This window comes from Gymnoscopelus microlampas (assembly GCF_963454915.1).
Source record: "Gymnoscopelus microlampas genome assembly, chromosome: 6".
In the NCBI taxonomy this organism is placed as follows: Eukaryota; Metazoa; Chordata; class Actinopteri; order Myctophiformes; family Myctophidae; genus Gymnoscopelus; species Gymnoscopelus microlampas.
This window is the reverse complement of record NC_139943.1, coordinates 6,400,001-6,418,362: the sequence shown is the minus strand read 5'-3', so window position 1 is coordinate 6,418,362 and position 18,362 is coordinate 6,400,001. Positions and strand designations below refer to the sequence as shown.

Below are 18,362 nucleotides of genomic sequence, written 5' to 3'. Positions count from 1 at the left end.
TTATGAAAATTGACGATCTACAAGCTCACATACAATGCCTCACGTTGTGAGCTTGTAGATAGGCTATTTTCACAATTTTTATCTGTGGAACCGAGTCAAACTAAATGCAATGCCTCAACTCCTTCAATTCCAAGCGCTTGTCAGGGTGGTCCCCAGTTCAAATATGATTATTGTGGGGGGTCGTGGCCTGAAAAGGTTCACTGACTGACCACTGACTTAGATAAATACATTGTTGCGTTTATAAACAGTTTTACAAAGTTTGCAAATGCAACATAACTACCTTTTCACTGAATCACATGTACAATTACAATTACAATTTTAGCAGACTGTTACATGTGAGGGTTCTTTCTATTTATTATATTATTTTTGCACAGTTATTTGGTGTTTGGCTACAACACTGATGATATGTCCCAGGTGTATCCATGTGATGTTTTCTTTATAGTTAGTTACTCTATTTATAGTGGCTCATAGGAATTAGACTACGTGACAACCAGGAATAGTTTGGTGACCACCGGAGAGACGGGTGACGGGCGTCCCGGGAGCAGTATGGGTTGGCGCCCCAGCCTGTGTCTTCCGTGAGGAAGAAGCCCAACAAATCCACGGTGAGGCCTTTAAGGAGGGCCATTCAAGCAAGCCGCAAGTGGAGCCTGCAGTACCACCACGGCCCAAGGAACAAAATCACGCCAGAAGGAAACGTTTGGAGCGGGGACAGTCTGGTGCAACGCTCAGGTCCTGGACCTGGTGAGAGAAGAAGGAGCCCGGCCAGGAGGCCATCCACAAAGCCTAGTCCCTCCATGTGCCAGAGCCTCCCCTCTCCCCCGGTCCGCAGAGTAGTTCCGGAGAAGCGGACTGAGTGGCCCTGTCTTTCCCTGAGAGGACTGACCGTGGGTAGCTACTGGGACGTAAGTCGAGGCTTGATCAACCCCGGCTGGGTCACCTGGGCGAGGGTGTGTGTTGTTGCGAGACCCGAAACACCCGTTGACCCCAGGCTACAACACTGATGATACGTCTCAGGTGCATCCATGTGATGTTTTCTTTATAGTTTATAGGTAGTCCCACTGACTCCTGTTCATTCAGCTCAGGTCCTGCGTGGGAGGAGACCTGGCTGGGAGGAGACCGTCCAAGCTGGACCAATCAGGAGGAAGCCCTCCCACTATTTAAGAGCTGTCAGCAGCTGTGCTCAATTGGCCGTGTGTGGCATGCTGTCTGTGCTGTTACTCACTGTCCAAAAGTTACAGGTCAACATGTTGGGTTCTGAAAGTTAAGTAACCCTCCGTGTTTAATACCCTCTGTGACACCTTCTGTTTAAGTTTGACCCCGCTAAAGTAGTGTTGACCACAAAGGAGTTGCTGAGCAGCTCCTGCTAAATACATTGTGCTCTATTTGTTTCACTCAACTCAACCACAACCCTATTGTGGATTTTAAGCACTACATTCTGTAATGTAAAGCAATCATTGCTCAAGTAATCATTGCTATAAGTATTTGTTCAGTAACAGGAGTCTCCATGTCTCTCCAGCTCTTTAATGAACAGAAAATACATTTTCAGGTAGGTGACAAAATTGTAGTGTTCCAGATCCAATTTTGTCTACTCATTAAATAACACAAATACATGTTATTTGTGTCATCACTTCCAATTTCACTTGTTTAATCTGTATCCTGACTGAGTTCTCTATTCTGATTGGATCAAATTGGTATCCTGACCTGAAAATGCCTTTTCTGTTTAACAAAGAGCTGGAGAGAGATGGAGACTCCTGTTACTGAACAAACACACTATAGCAATGATTACTATCAGAATATAGAGCTATTTAACCCTTATTTTAACCAAAAAAAAATACAAATACAACTTTATTTATTTATACAGCACCTTTCATGACATGAATGCAGCTCAAAGTGCTTTACAGGGCAAAACATAAATAAAGCAGAAGTGCTTTACAGAAAAAGCAATAGTAATTTAACAATAAAGCAAAAAAGAGCAAAAGCAAAAACAACATTAAAATAATTTTAAAATAATTGAATTAGAATAATGGCGGTGGGAAAAAAGGCAGTGAATCAAGCAAAACAGTGCAGACGTGAATAACAACAGAGATTTAGAAAAAATCAACTAAACGCAAGAGTGAAGAAATAAGTCTGGAGCTGTGCTTTAAAGCCGTCTATGGGGTTTAAGTTGTTAAGAAACCGTGGTTAAGACACCGTGAAACCTCAGGGTTTCAGTCTGACTCTGTTTCCTACCAGCAGTTTCTACACTGACCATGTGTTCTATAAATAGACAGATCATGGACATGCCTATAACATAAAAGACACAGTGGTGAAGAAAAGTACTCATATATTCTACTTATAGTTAGTTAGTAAAAGTATCAATACTGCAATGTAAAGTACGGAATTCAAAATTTACTTGAGTAAAAGTATTGGTATCAAAATGATACCACATGTGTCACTACATTTAAACCCTATAGTTGACCGGGGTCCCCCAGGGCTCTGTACTTGGTCCACTCCTTTTTTTTCCCTCTACACAAAATCTCTCAAAAAACACACAATCTAAAAGCTCACAAGGTGTCATGGCAACATGATACGTTGTCAGCTTGTACTGTAGATCTGCTCTTTTTGTCCGAATGTTTACCCCCGGAATAACATGGGCGCTATATGGGTTCAACGTGGTTAAACTATTCTAAGATGTTTAAAAAATGCATGTGAGAAGCTCAATTTATTCTCCATCACACAAAAGAATAACTGAAAAATGCTGAAAAGAACACCTCAGAGCGCTTGAAGACGTTATTTTTTTTGTCGTGAAGAGACGGTGACATGTGATGGAGGATAAACTGAGCTCACACAGTCATGGTGGTGGTTTGATCAACTTCCTCAAAAGCAGCCGTGATGATTTGAAAAAAGAGGAAGAAGGTCCATCAACTTCTGCTTTGGAACTGTTAATAACAAAACGATCCACAGAAAAAAACATGAGCTCATTTCAGACACACATATAGTTATGTTCAGCTCATGTGTGTTTTAATATACATGTAACATAAACATACAACAGATCGATTATCATTATTATTCGGATTATTCTGATTTATTTGTCATAGTTTTCCAGAACTAAACTGAAATGGAAGAATAGGTTCGGAATGAAGCCAAATATAATAGGTCTGTTACTCTGAGAGTGTAGGCTACAAATGGAACCAAATGGACCCTTTTAGGCTCTCAGAGTTCAATTAAAATTGGGGGGCCCTTGAATTGAAAAAAAGGGTTGAGAATTAAGACCAGCCCACGAATGTTAAATGGACGTGACAGCTTCAGAACACGAGCAGGAACTAACAAAACACATACTGGACACTTTCACTTCCTGTTTGTCACGTCAATGTTGAGAGAAGTGGAAGGAGAATGGACGCTCTCAGATGGACGGTCTCGTCTGTAAGTATTATTTATTCACTCTGCTGCGTTTGATTTGGGAATTTTTTAGAATGTTGTGGAAATAAGCTTTTCAATAATGGCTTTGGGTGATAACTGGATCTCAGATTGTATACAGCAGGGGTATGGGCAACCTTACGCACAGGGTGCCAACATGGGCACAGAGGAGGGTGATGACTGGCACAGGGGAGGGTGATCATTGGCGCACAGGCATAAGAGTGAGAGAGAGTTTTATTTTATTTTAAAATATAATATTCAATCCTAATTATTTTTTTAATAAAAATTAAAAAAATGTTCAAGATTTTTCAAAATTAGCAGATCTACAAGCTCATAGCACGGCACTCGGTGCCGCACTATGAGCTTGTATATCTGCTATTTTTGAATAGCCAACGAAATCTAAAGTGACACAGATGCGTTCCAGGTCTTAATAGGTTAAATGAAGTCCCCTCACATCTATACACAAACTACATCCTGCACATAATTCTACATTCATTCAAACTGATAACTCTGACTGGGGAGGGAGTCTGGGAGAGGTGGGTTATTGCCATTGAGTCTAATGATCATTACAGTACAACCTGGTGTGAAAGAAAATACTTCTAAAGAAGAAAATAAAGGTTGTTATGTATAGCCCAGTGGTTCTCAAACTTTTTCATGTCAAGGACCCCCAAATTGACACTTATTAGCCCGCGGACCACCATTTGAAAAGAAATGCCAAGGACCCTCATAAGAGAAGATTTTTACAGCTATAGCAGTGATTTTCAAGCATTTTAATTTCTTGGACCCCCAGTTTGACATGCATTAGGCTACGGACCCCCATCTAATGGCATTTCTATCTCTTGGACCCCAATTTATATCGTAAAATCAATGTTAATTTAACTCTGACGGGTCCATTTGGTTCCATTTGTACACTCTCTGAGTTACAGACCCATAAGGGTCCATTTGGTTCCTAACTACCATTTAGCTGTGGACCCCCTGGAACTCCCTCAAGGACCCCTGGGGGTCCCCGGACCCCACTTTGAGAACCAACGGTATAGCCGTGGACAATCAAAATGAATTGAAAATATATTTGTGGTGTCATAATTAAACCTGTTGATATGGCACACTGACTATAGAGAAACTGACAAGAAAATGAAAACATGGCACTTCACGTCAGAAAGGTTGCTGACCCCTGGTATATAGCATTCTGCAACACTGTTTTGATGTCATCTTTTAGATTAGTTGATAACACAACATCAATATGTAATCTTATCCCAATGAGAATATTGTATTATAGTTGACAGTGGGGAAAGAGATCAAAGTTATACTCCTTAATGTACATACATACATGTGATGTTTCCTATAAAGGCTTCAGATGAAATGGTTGCGTATGAAGCAGAGATGTACCGCTCAGCTCCAGAGCTCTACTCCTACCTCACCAGCGTGGCAGACATTCCTGATGGTGAGTATACTGGCACTGGTGGACACACATGCCGTACTGACAATATCATCACTGACCGTATAGTCAGTGATGATAGTCAGAACTATGTCTTCAGACTCCACCTCACCCCTACTCTCCTTCTATCTCTTCTTGATGCCAGTGGAAAAAAGTACTCCAATTCTTTACTTGTTTACTGTTACAAGTAAAAGTCCAGAATTCCAAATTTACTTGAGTAAAAGTACAAAAGTATTGGTATCAAAATGTATTTAAAGTACCAAAAATAGAATGTCCCATGTTACAAGTTTTCAGATGTATACAAATCTTTTGAAAATAGCAGATCTACAAGCTCACTACGCGCCACATTGTGACGCGTTGTAAGCTTGTAGATCGGCTATTTTCAAATAGCCAAAGTATATATGGGGCTAGTAAAGTTTTCATATAATTGTAGTGGAGTAAAAGTACAATATTTGCCTCTGAGATGTAGTGGAGTAGAAGTAAAAGTACTGAAAATGGTACCTATAAGTACAGTACTTAAGTACATGGACTTAGTTACTTTACACCACTGCTAGATTGTAAATTGTCATTGTCAGTGTTGTCAATAGAAGCTGACACATAGAATCCGCACTCTGGATCATTATGCTCCATGATATATATTATCGTTACTGTCAGGCAGTAAGATATGAAAAGATATTTCATTTTGCCATATACCATTTTGATTTCTTGGGGGTCCCAATGTACCCCACTGAGCATTTTTTGGTCTATTAGACGTCTAAAATACGTCTAAGGGGTAGGCTAAAACAGGGTTATAATTGGTCTACTGGTGAAAGTTTTTTAGCGGTCTAGGCTTAGCCTAGACGTTGATTAGCTGTTTTTTAAACGTCTATTTATAGACCGTCTATATTATAGACGTTGAAATGACGTCTATAATATAGACGGTCTATAAATAGACGTTTAAAAAACAGCTAATCAACGTCTAGGCTAAGCCTAGACCGCTAAAAAACTTTCACCAGTAGACCAATTATAACCCTGTTTTAGACGGACGTCTAATAGACGACTATTGCTCAGTGGGACACTGTATCATCATCATAGTGTTCATGTAACGTACAGAGAGTGTACAAATGGAACCAAATGGACCCGTACAGACACATCAGGGTCAGTTTGGTTCCTAAATATTAATTTGCCTGGGGACCCCCTGGAACCCCCTCAAGGACCACTGGTGGTTCCCGGACCACTGGTTGAGAACCACTTGCTCTAGTGCACAGGCCTTACCCTGAAGGGACAAACGTGGCATCTTTCGGGGGCAGTGTTGCTGCTTGGAGTATAAACACAAACTCAACAAAGTTGCAGAACCTATGTTCAGGTGCCAGTCACTCACCTGTGAGGCAGTCACACACCTGTGATTGGCACACATGCACCTTTCAGCAGGTGTGTGCTGGCAGGTCGCTCAAAACAAGAGCGATCACCAACAGAAGCATATTGGGGGATTTTGGCAATTATTTTGGGGGCGCTACCCACACGTTTAGCTGTGTTGCTCATTCCACCAATACCCGATCCTTACAAGCTGTACCTCGTTGTAAAGGTGACTAATCAACGATAAGAAATGACATAAAACACAAAACCAATTGGTATTGTTGAAGGGGAGAAATAATCAACAGAAGTGAGAGAGATAGAGAGAGAGAGAGACACACACACACACACACACACACACACACACACACACACACACACACACACACACACACACACACACACACACACACACACACACACACACACACACACACACACACACACACACACACACACACACACACCATGTACATAACTGGTTGTGTGGTTGTGTTGTTTCAGATCAGAGCTGGAACACTCTGCAGTGTGAACGCTCTGAGCAGAGAGACCTGGGTCACTCTGGAGGAGGAGGTCACCAAGGTCATCAAGGTCATCACCACCTGGCTGAGCTTCACTGTCTTCCATCTCAACTCCTTCAGCTCTATCACTACAGCCAGGACCCCTCAACGGCCCCCCCACAAACAGGCACACAGGTTAGGACCCCTCAACGCCCCCCCCCCCCCCCCCCCCCCACAAACAGGCACACAGGTTAGGACCCCTCAACGGCCCCTCTACAAACAGGCACACAGGTTAGGACCCCTCAACGGCCCCTCTACAAACAGGCACACAGGTTAGGACCCCTCAACAGCCCCTCCAGGGGGCACAGCGGCGCAGTCGATAGCGCTGTCACCTCACAGCTAGAAGGTCCTGGGTTCGATTCCTGCAGGGGACGCTGTGGGCACTGGGGGGCGTGTTCTCTCCTCCACGTCATCAGTGCCCATACCCTAGGTGGGGTTGGCGAAAGGGCCTTTCTGTGTGGAGTTTGCATGTTCTCCCCGTGTCTCCTAGGGTAGTACCCTCACAAAAACATGGTCACTATACTGCCTCCCCCTGGTCAGCCGGGGCGCCTGATGGAGGGGAAAGGAACTGGTTGGAATAACGTGTTCCTTCCACGCGCTACGTCCAACCAGGGAAACTCTCCCCTGTCAGGTGACAAGAAGGTCAGTTGGCTCTCATGCATTGAAGGAGGCATGAGCTCGGCCCTGGCCTCCCTAGGTTGGCAGAGGGAAGGTAGTGCCCAGGATTACATAGACAATTGGCAGACAACTGGGTGTTACAAAATTGTGGGATAAAAATGTAAAGAAAAACAAAAAACAGCCCCTCCACATGTGTGCCTGATGTGCATGGTGCTGTTTGTGTGCAAACATTCAAGATTCGAGACGTTTATTGTTACATCTCATATACGGAACATGTGTTTATTGTTGCATCCAGTCGTGTAAAGTAACTAAGTACATTTACTCAAGAACTGTACTTAAGTACAATTTGAGGTATTTTTACTTTACTGGAGTACTCTTCTACTCCACTACATCTCAGAGGCAAATATTGTACTTTTACTCCACTGCAATTATATGAAAACTTTAGTTACTAGTTACTTTATATATTTCGATTATTATTACAAAACATACATTAACCACTTCAGCCCTATACACACGTTTCGGCCATTTGAAAATAGCCGATCTGCAAGCTCACAATGCGTTGCGATGCGACGCATTGTGAGCTTGTAAATCTGCTATTTTCAAAAGGTTTTTATACATTTGAAAACTTGTGAAATGAGACATTCTGTATAATGAGTACTTTCTACTTTTGGTACTTTAAGTACATTTTCATACCAATACTTTTGTACCTTTACTCATACATACATTTTTAATTCCGGACTTTTACTTGTAACAGAGTAGCTATTTCTACATTGCAGAATTGATGCTTTTACTTAAGCAAAAAGTGTGAATACTTTTTCCAACACTGGTATCCAGTGGTGAATGAATCAATAATGATCACGGTTTAGGAATAGGCCTGTATAGTGTATATTTAAACAACAATATTCTGTGGCTTCATCGATGACTAATCAAAATAACAAACGTCTCTGTCTCACGACCGACAGGAAATACCCACAATGCACCCACACGTCAACAAACGTTTGATCTGGACTGTTGAGGGTATTTTCACCGAAATGTCATAAAAGCCCCAGTCATCTATACGCTGTAAAACTTCTCAGTGAACTCTGAGCGTGTACAAATGGAACCAAATGGACCCGTAAGGGTCCATTTGGTTCCATTTGAACACGCTCAGAGTTAAATGAACGCTGAGGACTTTTACAGTGTAACGTGATGCAGCTATACTTCCTCTTTTAGGACAAAGAAAATGCTGTCAGTGTCAAACATGACTGTTTTTGTAAAGATCCCATATTTACAATGTAAGCATTTAGCAGACCGGTGTTGATTTCGTCGACTAAAACTATGACGAAAAATGTCCGTCGACTACCTTTTTAGTTTTACACTGCAAAATGAAATAAAAACTAAGCTATGATGACTAAAACTAAGACTAAATATGTTGACAATTTTGTCAACAAATAAAAACTAGACTAAAACGTTAGTGAGGGACTAGTGGAGAAGAGATCCAGTAGAACTAAAGGCAAGGCATCAATCCATACGTAGAGCGTCTTAAAGGAGTAGTTCACCCAAAACATGACTTATTTTCTATGAATTGCACACCCCATGAAGCCTTGAATTCATGGATTTGTTTTTGTTTTTGTCACATCCCTGAGCCAATAATTTGATTACCGGCAGAAAGATGCTAATGTATCCGGTAGAGTCGGTAGAGTCACAAAGAGTCTACTTTGTGTCTCCTACCGGAAATACACTGGTCATCAAATTATTGGCTCAGGAATGCGACTAAAACTAAAACTAATCCATGAATTCAAGGCTTCATGGGGTGTGTAATTGATAGAAAATAAGTCATTTTTAGGGTGAACTACTCCTTTAAGAGAGCCTCACAACAATCTTTGCAGTTACAGAAATGACTATATAAACATTACATTACAGTCATTTAGCAGACACTTTTATCCAAAGCGACTTACAATAAGTGCATTCAACATACTGTAGGTTGGCAAGAAAACTACTAATCACCAGAAGTCTTAAGTGCATTTTCTGCAAAAACAAGCAATCAAGAGTATACCTAGCGCTAAGGTAGAAGTGCAATATATCAGCTACCTATTTCCTTAAACATTGTTATTGTTATTGTTGTCAGATCCCATATTACAGCCACAGTTACCAGTGTTACCAGCAGCAGCACCAGCAGCGCTCTGAGTCTCCGGCCCAGTACAGCTCAGACGAGGACGAACAGCAGCGGGCCCCCAGAGCCATCCTCAGGGGCCACGTCAGGGGCCACAGGGACCCCCCCAGCCCCCCGCTAGAAGTGTCGGAGGGCGAGGAGGACGGAGACCAGCCCCCCGGCGCACCCCACGGTGAGAGAACACATGGCTACAGCGTTCATGTCTCTGTGTCTGCAGATCACAATGCGTCGCGATGCGACACATTGTGATCTTGTAGATCTGCTATTTTCAAATGGCCGAAATGTATATAGAGCTGAAGTATGTTTTTTAATAATAATCAAAATGTACAAAGTAACTAGTAACTAAAGTTTTCAAATAAAAATAGTGGAGTAAAAGTATAATATTTTGCCTCTGAGATGTAGTAAGTAAAAGCATTGAAAATTGGAAATACTCAAGTACAAATACCTTAATATTTTACTTACGTACAGTACTCAAGTAAATGTACTTAGTTACTGTCCACCACTGGATCTGTCTTCCCTGAATAAATAAAGGTGAATACACAAATAAAAGAATAAAACATGTCTCCACTGTTCTCCAACAGGTCACAACAGAAAGGTTTACGACGATGAAGGCTCCATCATGGCGTCTCCTCCTCTTCCACTCATCCATCCTCCATCATCAGGTACCAGACGTGTAAAGTAACTAAGTACATGTGCTCAAGTACTGCACTTAATTATGAGGACTTTTACTTTACTGGAGTATTTCCAGTTTTCAGTACTTTTACTTCTATACCCCACTACATCTCAGAGGCAAATATTGTACTTTTACTCCACTACAATTATTTGAAAACTTAAGTTACTTCGCAGATATAAATTATTATATTATACTGTACAACATGCATTAACCACTTTAGCCCTATTTTATACATAGGCTGTTTGAAAATAGCAGATCTACAAGCTCACAACGGGTCGCATCGCGACTCTGTGTGAGCTTGTAGATCTGCTATTTTCAAACATTAAAGTGCTTTTACTTTTGGTACTTTGAGTATATTTTGATGCCAATACTTTTGTACATTTACTCAAGTAACATTTTGAACACAGGCCTTTTACTTGTAACAGAGTATTTTTTTTAATAGTGTGGTATTGCTACATTTACTTAAGTAAAACATCTGAGTGCTTCTTCCACCACTGGTCAGGTACCACCACCAACCACAACAGGAAGGTCCGCCTGTACCAGTTCCTGCTGGACCTGCTGTGGAACGGAGACATGAGCGACAGCATCTGGTGGGTGGACCGCGACCAGGGCATCTTCCAGTTCTCCACCAAGCACAAGGAGCAGCTGGCCAGCCGCTGGGGCCAGCAGAAGGGCAACCGGCTGCAGATGACCTACCAGAAGATGGCCCGCGCCCTGCGGAACTACGGCAAGACGGGCGAGGTGGTCAAGATCAAGAAGAAGCTGACCTACCGCTTCAGCGCCGTCGTCCTGGACCGTGCCTCCTCCTCCGCTCAGAACGCTGTGAACACCGGCATTCATTCTGACTAGAATGGCCTTTGTTTATTTATTCAACCCATGAGAGAAGCCACACAGAACCACCGTTTGATGAGATTTAACCTCGATCAGACACAAAACTTAGAGTATTTTGTCATTGTTGGATAAGATTTTGTCCATGCTGTATTGATGTTGGTACCATATAGGAGAGATAACAGGCAGACGTTGATCAAAATAGCAATTCTTCTTTCATCACAACCTTTATTTCAGCTCGGAGTACTACAGTTGAGGGGGCAGGCCTTCATTTTCAATGTAGCCGAGATACAGAACACAGTAATCAACAGGAATAGACATTCACATTACAGCAACATAAACATACATGAACCAGAATACAGAAAGCACTCCAAAAACTAAAATACTCAAAGAACTAGAACAGATATACCAAAATGTTATAATTAAATAAAGCAGAAATGACCTAAAGATGGAAGTGATGTGATTTTCAAGGCCCTCTGGAGCTCATTCCAGGGAGGGAGGGAGCGCTGACAGAAAATGCTGTCTTGCCTAACTCAGTCTGCGCAAAAGGAACCTTGAGCGTCTACATTCTCTGATAGACCATATTCACACGGCGGCCATTTTGGAATTTAACATTGAAAGTGCCACCCCGTTGCCGCAGCAACATGGCCTTCGTGTGAATATGGTCTATCGTGTAGACTTCTTGTAAATTAAGTAATGCAGATGTTTAACAATATAATTTAACTCTTGAGAGCGTAACATGAAACCAAATGGACCCGTAAGGGTCCATTTGGTTTCATTTTACACTCTCAAGAGTTAAAGATCTATAAGGGTCCTTTTGGTTATACCAACTCTCCATCATTTAGCTGGGGACCACCTGGAATCATCCCCTCAAGGGCCACTGGTGGTCCCCGGACCACTGGTTGAGAACCACTATAAAGTATAAAAGGTTATGGTTATGGGCTTAACCGGTGATCCCATATTAACCGGAACCTTCCAGTCACAACACGTCGCAACGTGAGCCATTGTGATCTTGTAGATCGGCTATTATTATCCCTGTTAATTTGTTCTTTTAGGTACAGTACAAATCAAAACCTGCTCCCCATATTGATTCCAGTGGTAGAGCCTGGAACATGCCATTTTTAATGCTCTATATGCACCCGACTTTATCAAATTATGCAAACAAATGATCACAAATTACTCTATTTTTTAATTATACGAGGGGTTAATGTGTGTTTGTATGTTAATTAAATCATTATATGTAACATGTTATTGCCTATATGTCACACACACACACACACACGCACGCACACGCACGCGTACGCGCACACGCACACGCACACGCACACGCACACACACCATGCTGGAATACGATGAAGAGCGTTATAAAATATTGATGTTATTTTAATGACAGAGAAATAATTATATTGAAAAAATAAATAAATCTATTTTTTTTCTATCAATCACTCACCGCATGAAGTCTTGAATCCATGGAGATTATTCTTTTTTTTTGTCGCATTCCTTGAGACAATAATTAAATAATTGAGGACTAACACTGCTGTGGTAGGAGTCCAAAATGTAACTATATTATAAAGAATAATATGATTAAAAGCCAGCCCGGACAGTTTGTATGCAGACACACAGACCCAGCAACAACCTCAAACCCCCACACCAGGGGTGATGCAACTTTGATGATGTGGAGGGCCACTATATTTCCAAACTCACTCCAGAGGGCCACATTGCATATACTGTACTGTAGGGCAGAAACCTCTTATCTCTGTATTTTAACTTTTTTTCCCGTAAATTAATGCCGTACTTTGCCATTCTATGTCACACAAAAGTAGCAAAAATAGCCGACCTACAAGCTGAAAACGGAATTGGAATTGGAATTGGAATCAGACGCGTCGCTAGGTCTCTACTAGGTCGGGGGCTTAGCCCCGCAGGCAACGGGCACATGCACGCGCGCGCAGCGCGCGTTTTTTTTCGCGGATTTCGCAGATTAGGGTGCTTTTTCCCCCGTTTTTTGTTACATAATTTCGGTTTTAGGGTTAGGGGTAGGGTTAGGTTAGGGTGATGGATATATAATTAAAAAAAAAAAAAAAAAACTTTTAATTTTTTTATTTTTTTATTTTTTTTATTGGTGGCTTTGGACAAAACATTGGTGGCTATAGCCACCGAAGCCCACCCCTAACGACGCCACTGATTGGAATCCTGAAAAGTAACATTTTTATTTACTTTCAAATGCATTTAGTTATACTTGCAAATACATTGGATATAAAAAAAAACAATAGAATTGTGTTGCTAGTCTTTAAGCTATAGACTGAAGTAATATTAAAGCAGGTCATGACTGTGTGCGACCAGACTGATTTTGCGCGGGCCCACCTATGCCCACCCGTGGCTACGCCCCTGGTGACTGATATCAGTCTGCCCATGCCAGGCTGGCATCTCCAGGCCCTCTTTAGTGTCCTGATGAGTTCTCCTTTTTGGTTTAGTGTTTGCATTGAGTTTCATTATGTTTCTCCTCAATGTTCAAGTGTATGTTGTGGAAGTGAATAAAAAGCCATTTAATTTTTGCCAATCGTCTTGTTGTTCTGATTTGTTTGGAGGACTGTAACAACAGTGTTGGACGGGGGGGGGGGGGGGAGTAGTCTGTGGAAGATCCTGACCATGTGTGAAAACAGGAGGAGATTGTCCTGGGAACAAACCCATTTTGAAAGTTCCCTGGAGTACCACCCAGCCAAGCGTCTTCTGTGAGTCCTTGAGGCAAGCAGCCCTTTCTTTGCCCCAAGTTATACTTACTCTCCTCCTCCTCCTTCTTTATTTCTTTTTTTTTTAAATATATATTTTTTCCCTGTGAGGAAGCTTAGCTAAGCTGCTCTGCCATTGGGGTGTAGCCTAGGATCATGTCACAAATGGAATCCTTTTTATGATACATGAGGTTGCTATAGTAATGACATTCTCCTCTCTCCTCCACTGGGATCGGGGTGCATGGGGGAGGTATTTGAGGTATTTTTTTTTACTTTACTGGAGTGTTTCCAATTTTCAGTACTTTTACTTCTACTCCACTACATCTCAGAGGCAAATATTGTACTTTTACTCCACTAGAATTATTTGAAAACTTTAGTTACTAGTTAGGCTACTTTGTAGATTTTGATTATTATTACAAAACATACATACTTCAACCCTATACATTCGACCATTTAAAAATAGCAGATCTACAAGCTCACAATGTGTGGCGATGCGACGCATTGTAAGCTTGTAGATCTGCTACTTTCAAAAGATGTTTATACATTTGAAAATGTGTGAAATGGGACATTCTGCATAATGAGTTGTACTTTTACTTTTGGTTCTTTAAGTACATTTTGATGCCAATACTTTTGTACTTTTATGCAAGTACATTACATTTTGAATTCTGGACTTTTACTTCTAACAGAGTATTTCTATATTGCAGTATTGATACTTTTACTTAGGTCAAACATTTGAGTACTTTTTCCACCACTACTTTTTGCATAGCCGCCCACTCTCCATTTAATGTTCCACAACTCCACCAGCCACTACAGTCCAGTGGGTGGCGGTACAACACCTCTAAAGCTGGTGCACCAACCCTCCAGTCAAACCCAGAAGAAGAAAAAGCAGCAGGACAGCAGCGTTGCCTCGTCTGATTATTATAAGCGACTTTGGGATTGTTTTTCTCTAAAGTCACTTGTAAATATCGGTAGTTATTGTGGGTTGTAGGTTTTTTAGGACTTGTTTCTAGAATGTAGCTTATTTGGATTTGCTTCCTAAATGTTGTTCAAAAATGTTGAACATATTTTCTGCCAGGGACCTCCATAGGCTACAACATTTGTGCATTTAAAATATTTTTAAAAAAAATAGTATTTTTAACATTTTCCTTTTTTTAAATAACTTGTTGTGAGCTTGTAGATCTGCTATTTTCAAAAGATTTTAAAATAATTGCATACATTTGAAAACTTGTGAAATGGGACTATTTGATACCAATATACTTTTGTACTTTTACCCAAGTACATTTTTATTCCAGATAGGCTACTTTCCACCACTGGTTTTCATAGACCAGTTTCCTCCGAGGTGGAAAGACTGGTGATGCAAGGTTAGCTAATATAGACCCCTGGCCGCTTGTTTCTCTCACAAAACCTGGCAACACTGAAAGGAGAGCCTATGCTAACAACTTTAGCATCGACCTCCTCTGTGCTCTGACAGACATTATTGTTATTATTATTATTATTATTAGTATTATTATTTGTCCTTCTCATCTATCAGGCTGACAGCTCTCCACGGCGGATACAAACACCTTTATCTGTATGAACCAGGCGTTTAAAGACATTTAAATGCGTCCTGACTGCTGACACCGTGTTGTTTACAGAGGAGCTTTATCACCGACGTCCCTGAGGTAACATGATGACATCCAGGCCATGCTAACCGCTAGCTGCATGCTAACCCTGGTCCACAGTGTGACTTCTCTCTATAACTGTCTCTATCCCTGCGAGGTCTCCTCCGTCTTTAGGACAAAACAAACTAAACTACTTCGCTATTCACCGAAACAAAGACTGTTTTGTGTTGTTTAGAGTCTATTCTCCAGGGTGGGGGGCCTCTCAGCACCCCACCCCCTCTGTAGAATATACTTTATGTATTATGAATAAAATATGACCGCCAGATTCGAAGTTATTGTATTTGCTCCACTGCGCCCCCTACAGGTCTGCTCAATGGTAATTTATATTGACCAGATCTGTAGGGGGCGCAGTGGAACAAATACAATAATTTACTTCTGGAGGACATATTTTATTTTCTCTCCAAAAAAAAGTGTATTAAACAGAGAAGGTTGGGTGCTGAGATGCTTCCCACCCTGGAGAATAGACTCTAAATAACACAAAACAGCCTTTGTTTCATTGAGTAGTGAATTAGTTCAGAATTTAGTTTAGTTTTGACTAAAGACAGAGACCTCGCAGGGCAGTCAGTGTAATGTTGTCTCTATGAGCAGAGAGCAGTTAGAGAGAACTCACTATAACGCTCTGGACCGGAGCTACAGCTAGCTAGCTGGCTAGCTTGTTTGTTTTTGTTTGTTTGTTTTTGTTTGTTTGTTTCATGTATCAAACAGTTAGGAAGAGCCAATCTGATTGGTCTGTTACATGTGAAGGAGTATAATGCTTTATAAAAGCCTCTCAGCTAATGTTGACATTAAGACTAGATGTCATGTTGTCCAGCCTGCATATTGTGTTACAGTTACAATGTTGTGCAATGTGTGGGTACTGTTTATATGTACCCATACATTATGTCACACTGTGTGTAGGTACCTCACACACACATTGTCACATATGTGGGGTACACATAAACTGTACCCACACATTGTCACATGTGTGAGTACAGTTTATGTGTACCCACACACACGGTAAAGACTATGCCTGTCACAATTACAACATATTACTTGAGAAAATCACAATTATCTTTGCGATCGTTTCCATGTATATTGGAAATACTAATAGCAGGCAGATCTGCAGGCGTATGTTGGCCATAATACATCACTTATTTTGATTATTGGTGTCGGTCGATGTCAGTCATTTCTGTATTTAGGTTTTTCTGGTGCCGAGGTTGTGTGGGGTACGTGTGTGTGTACCCCACACAACCACACGTTGCACAATATTCTACTGTACCTCGATACAGTACATTAGTGGTTCTCAACCTGTTGGTCGGGACCCCCAGCTCACGACGCCTCGTAAAGCGAGGTATTGTGAGCTTGTCGATTGACTATTTTCACTATTTATCTGTGGAACCGAGTCAAACTACATCTAATGCCTCAACTCCTGCAATTCCAAGTGCTTGTCAGGGAGGGGGGTCCCCAGTTAAAATATGATTATTTGGGGGGGTCATGGCCTGAAAAGGTTGAGAACCACTGCAGTAACATTAAACACACACCAAACATTCATAATCAAAGGAGGACACACACATACAGAGTAAATTAAGTAAATAAGAATATTATGCACAAAATAAGAAAATGAACAACAAAAAGCGTTTAACCATTGGGCTTCTGTACATAAACACGCTACTAACATGGTGTTAGCTTTTGTCCACTGGTGTGTACTATTGTCTCTACTGTATCTAACGTAATGGAATAAATGATCTAAGTAGCAACAGACTAGCTTGTACAATGTCATAGTTTTCATCTTATCTTGTGCTTTAGCCCACTGGTTCTCAAATGGGGGGACCTTGAGGGGGTTCCAGGGGGGTCCCCATGAAAATGAAGGCCAGTTTATAGCTCCGATGGAGCTGGGGGACCCCCCAGCTCCTGGAACAACATATTTTGCGATGGGGATCCACGGCCAAATACATATCGTTTTGGAGGGGCCTTGACATGGAAAAGTTGGAGCACCATTGATATAGCAACATATACTGTTAGGATTTTAAAAACATGTTTTTGGCCGCGGACCCCCATCTCAAAATGTTTGGTTCCAGGGACCCCCCTCCCCCCCCCCCCCCCCAGAAGCAAAGATTTGAGTTACAAATGTTCACTTAAAAAAAATATATATATATTTTAAAGATTTGCATTTTTGCGATTTACAAATTGTCATGATTTTTTGAAAAATAGCAGATCTACAAGCTCGTAGCGCGGCACTCTGTGCCGCACTATGAGCTTGTAGATCTGCTATTTTTGAGTAGCCAAAAGTATAAAACAATGGTTATATAGCAAAAAAATCTATGTTAATGTTTTAACCTTCTCCCTGTACAACATGTCATGTGACCTCCATGTCTCGTCCTTGTGTTGTGTCTCCAGGACATCGAGGAGCCTACAGCAGCGTGATGACGTGTTCCTGCACTCTCACGTCTGTGAGGATCTTCCTGAACGCCACTCACAGAGGTACGTCACAGTCTGTGAGATTCATTTTTAACTCTTAAACTGCCAGGGTTTTTCAAAAATAGTACTCAAAAACTGCCAGCAGTTTACATGGTAAACAAACATAGGATTTTTTATTTCTATTTCTCTGTTTATTTTTTTAACATTGAAGTGAATGGAGCAGCAACCTTTTGGAAAATGTTATCTCCTGGTTCTTTGTGAAGAACGGAAAAACGGAAAAACCCCAAAAATAAAGAATCATTTTAGAATGTTTTAAATTTTGTTTTTGATTTAAAGGTAGGGTAAGTGATATTTTTGGGTTAAAACAAAAGGTATTTTCTTAAAAGGTTAAAGCACTATATTCTGATAGTAATCATTGCTATAGAGTGTTTGTTCAGTAACAGGAGTCTCCCCGTCTCTCCAGCTCTTTAATAAACAGAAAATATATTTTCCGGTAGGTGTCAAAATCTCAGCCAATCAGGAGAAAGTACCCATTTTTAAGCTTCATTTTTATAGTGTTCCAGTTCCAATTTTGTCTGCTCATT

The 18,362-nt window shown here is 41.2% G+C and overlaps 2 protein-coding genes across 3 annotated transcripts in view; both read left to right on the top strand.

Annotated features, from left to right (window-relative positions):
• Positions 1 to 3,350: 3,350 nt before the first annotated feature.
• LOC311047487 (transcription factor PU.1-like) lies at positions 3,351 to 11,639 on the top strand. Its single transcript, XM_084060218.1, has 6 exons — positions 3,351 to 3,402; positions 4,744 to 4,837; positions 6,668 to 6,858; positions 9,449 to 9,665; positions 10,075 to 10,155; positions 10,669 to 11,639. The coding sequence occupies exons 1-6, from the start codon at positions 3,373 to 3,375 to the stop codon at positions 11,013 to 11,015; spliced, it is 960 nt and encodes a 319-aa protein (XP_083916344.1). The 5' UTR covers positions 3,351 to 3,372; the 3' UTR covers positions 11,016 to 11,639.
• Positions 11,640 to 15,140: 3,501 nt separating this feature from the next.
• LOC311047520 (ATP-dependent clpX-like chaperone, mitochondrial) overlaps positions 15,141 to 18,362 on the top strand; it is a 32,155-nt gene continuing 28,933 nt past the window's right edge. For both annotated transcript variants that reach the window (XM_084060263.1, XM_084060262.1), the window contains exons 1-2: positions 15,141 to 15,381; positions 17,758 to 17,841. In XM_084060263.1, coding sequence (XP_083916389.1) covers positions 17,784 to 17,841 — 58 coding nt within the window. In that variant the 5' untranslated portion in view covers positions 15,141 to 15,381; positions 17,758 to 17,783. The remainder of the gene's footprint in view (positions 15,382 to 17,757; positions 17,842 to 18,362) is intronic.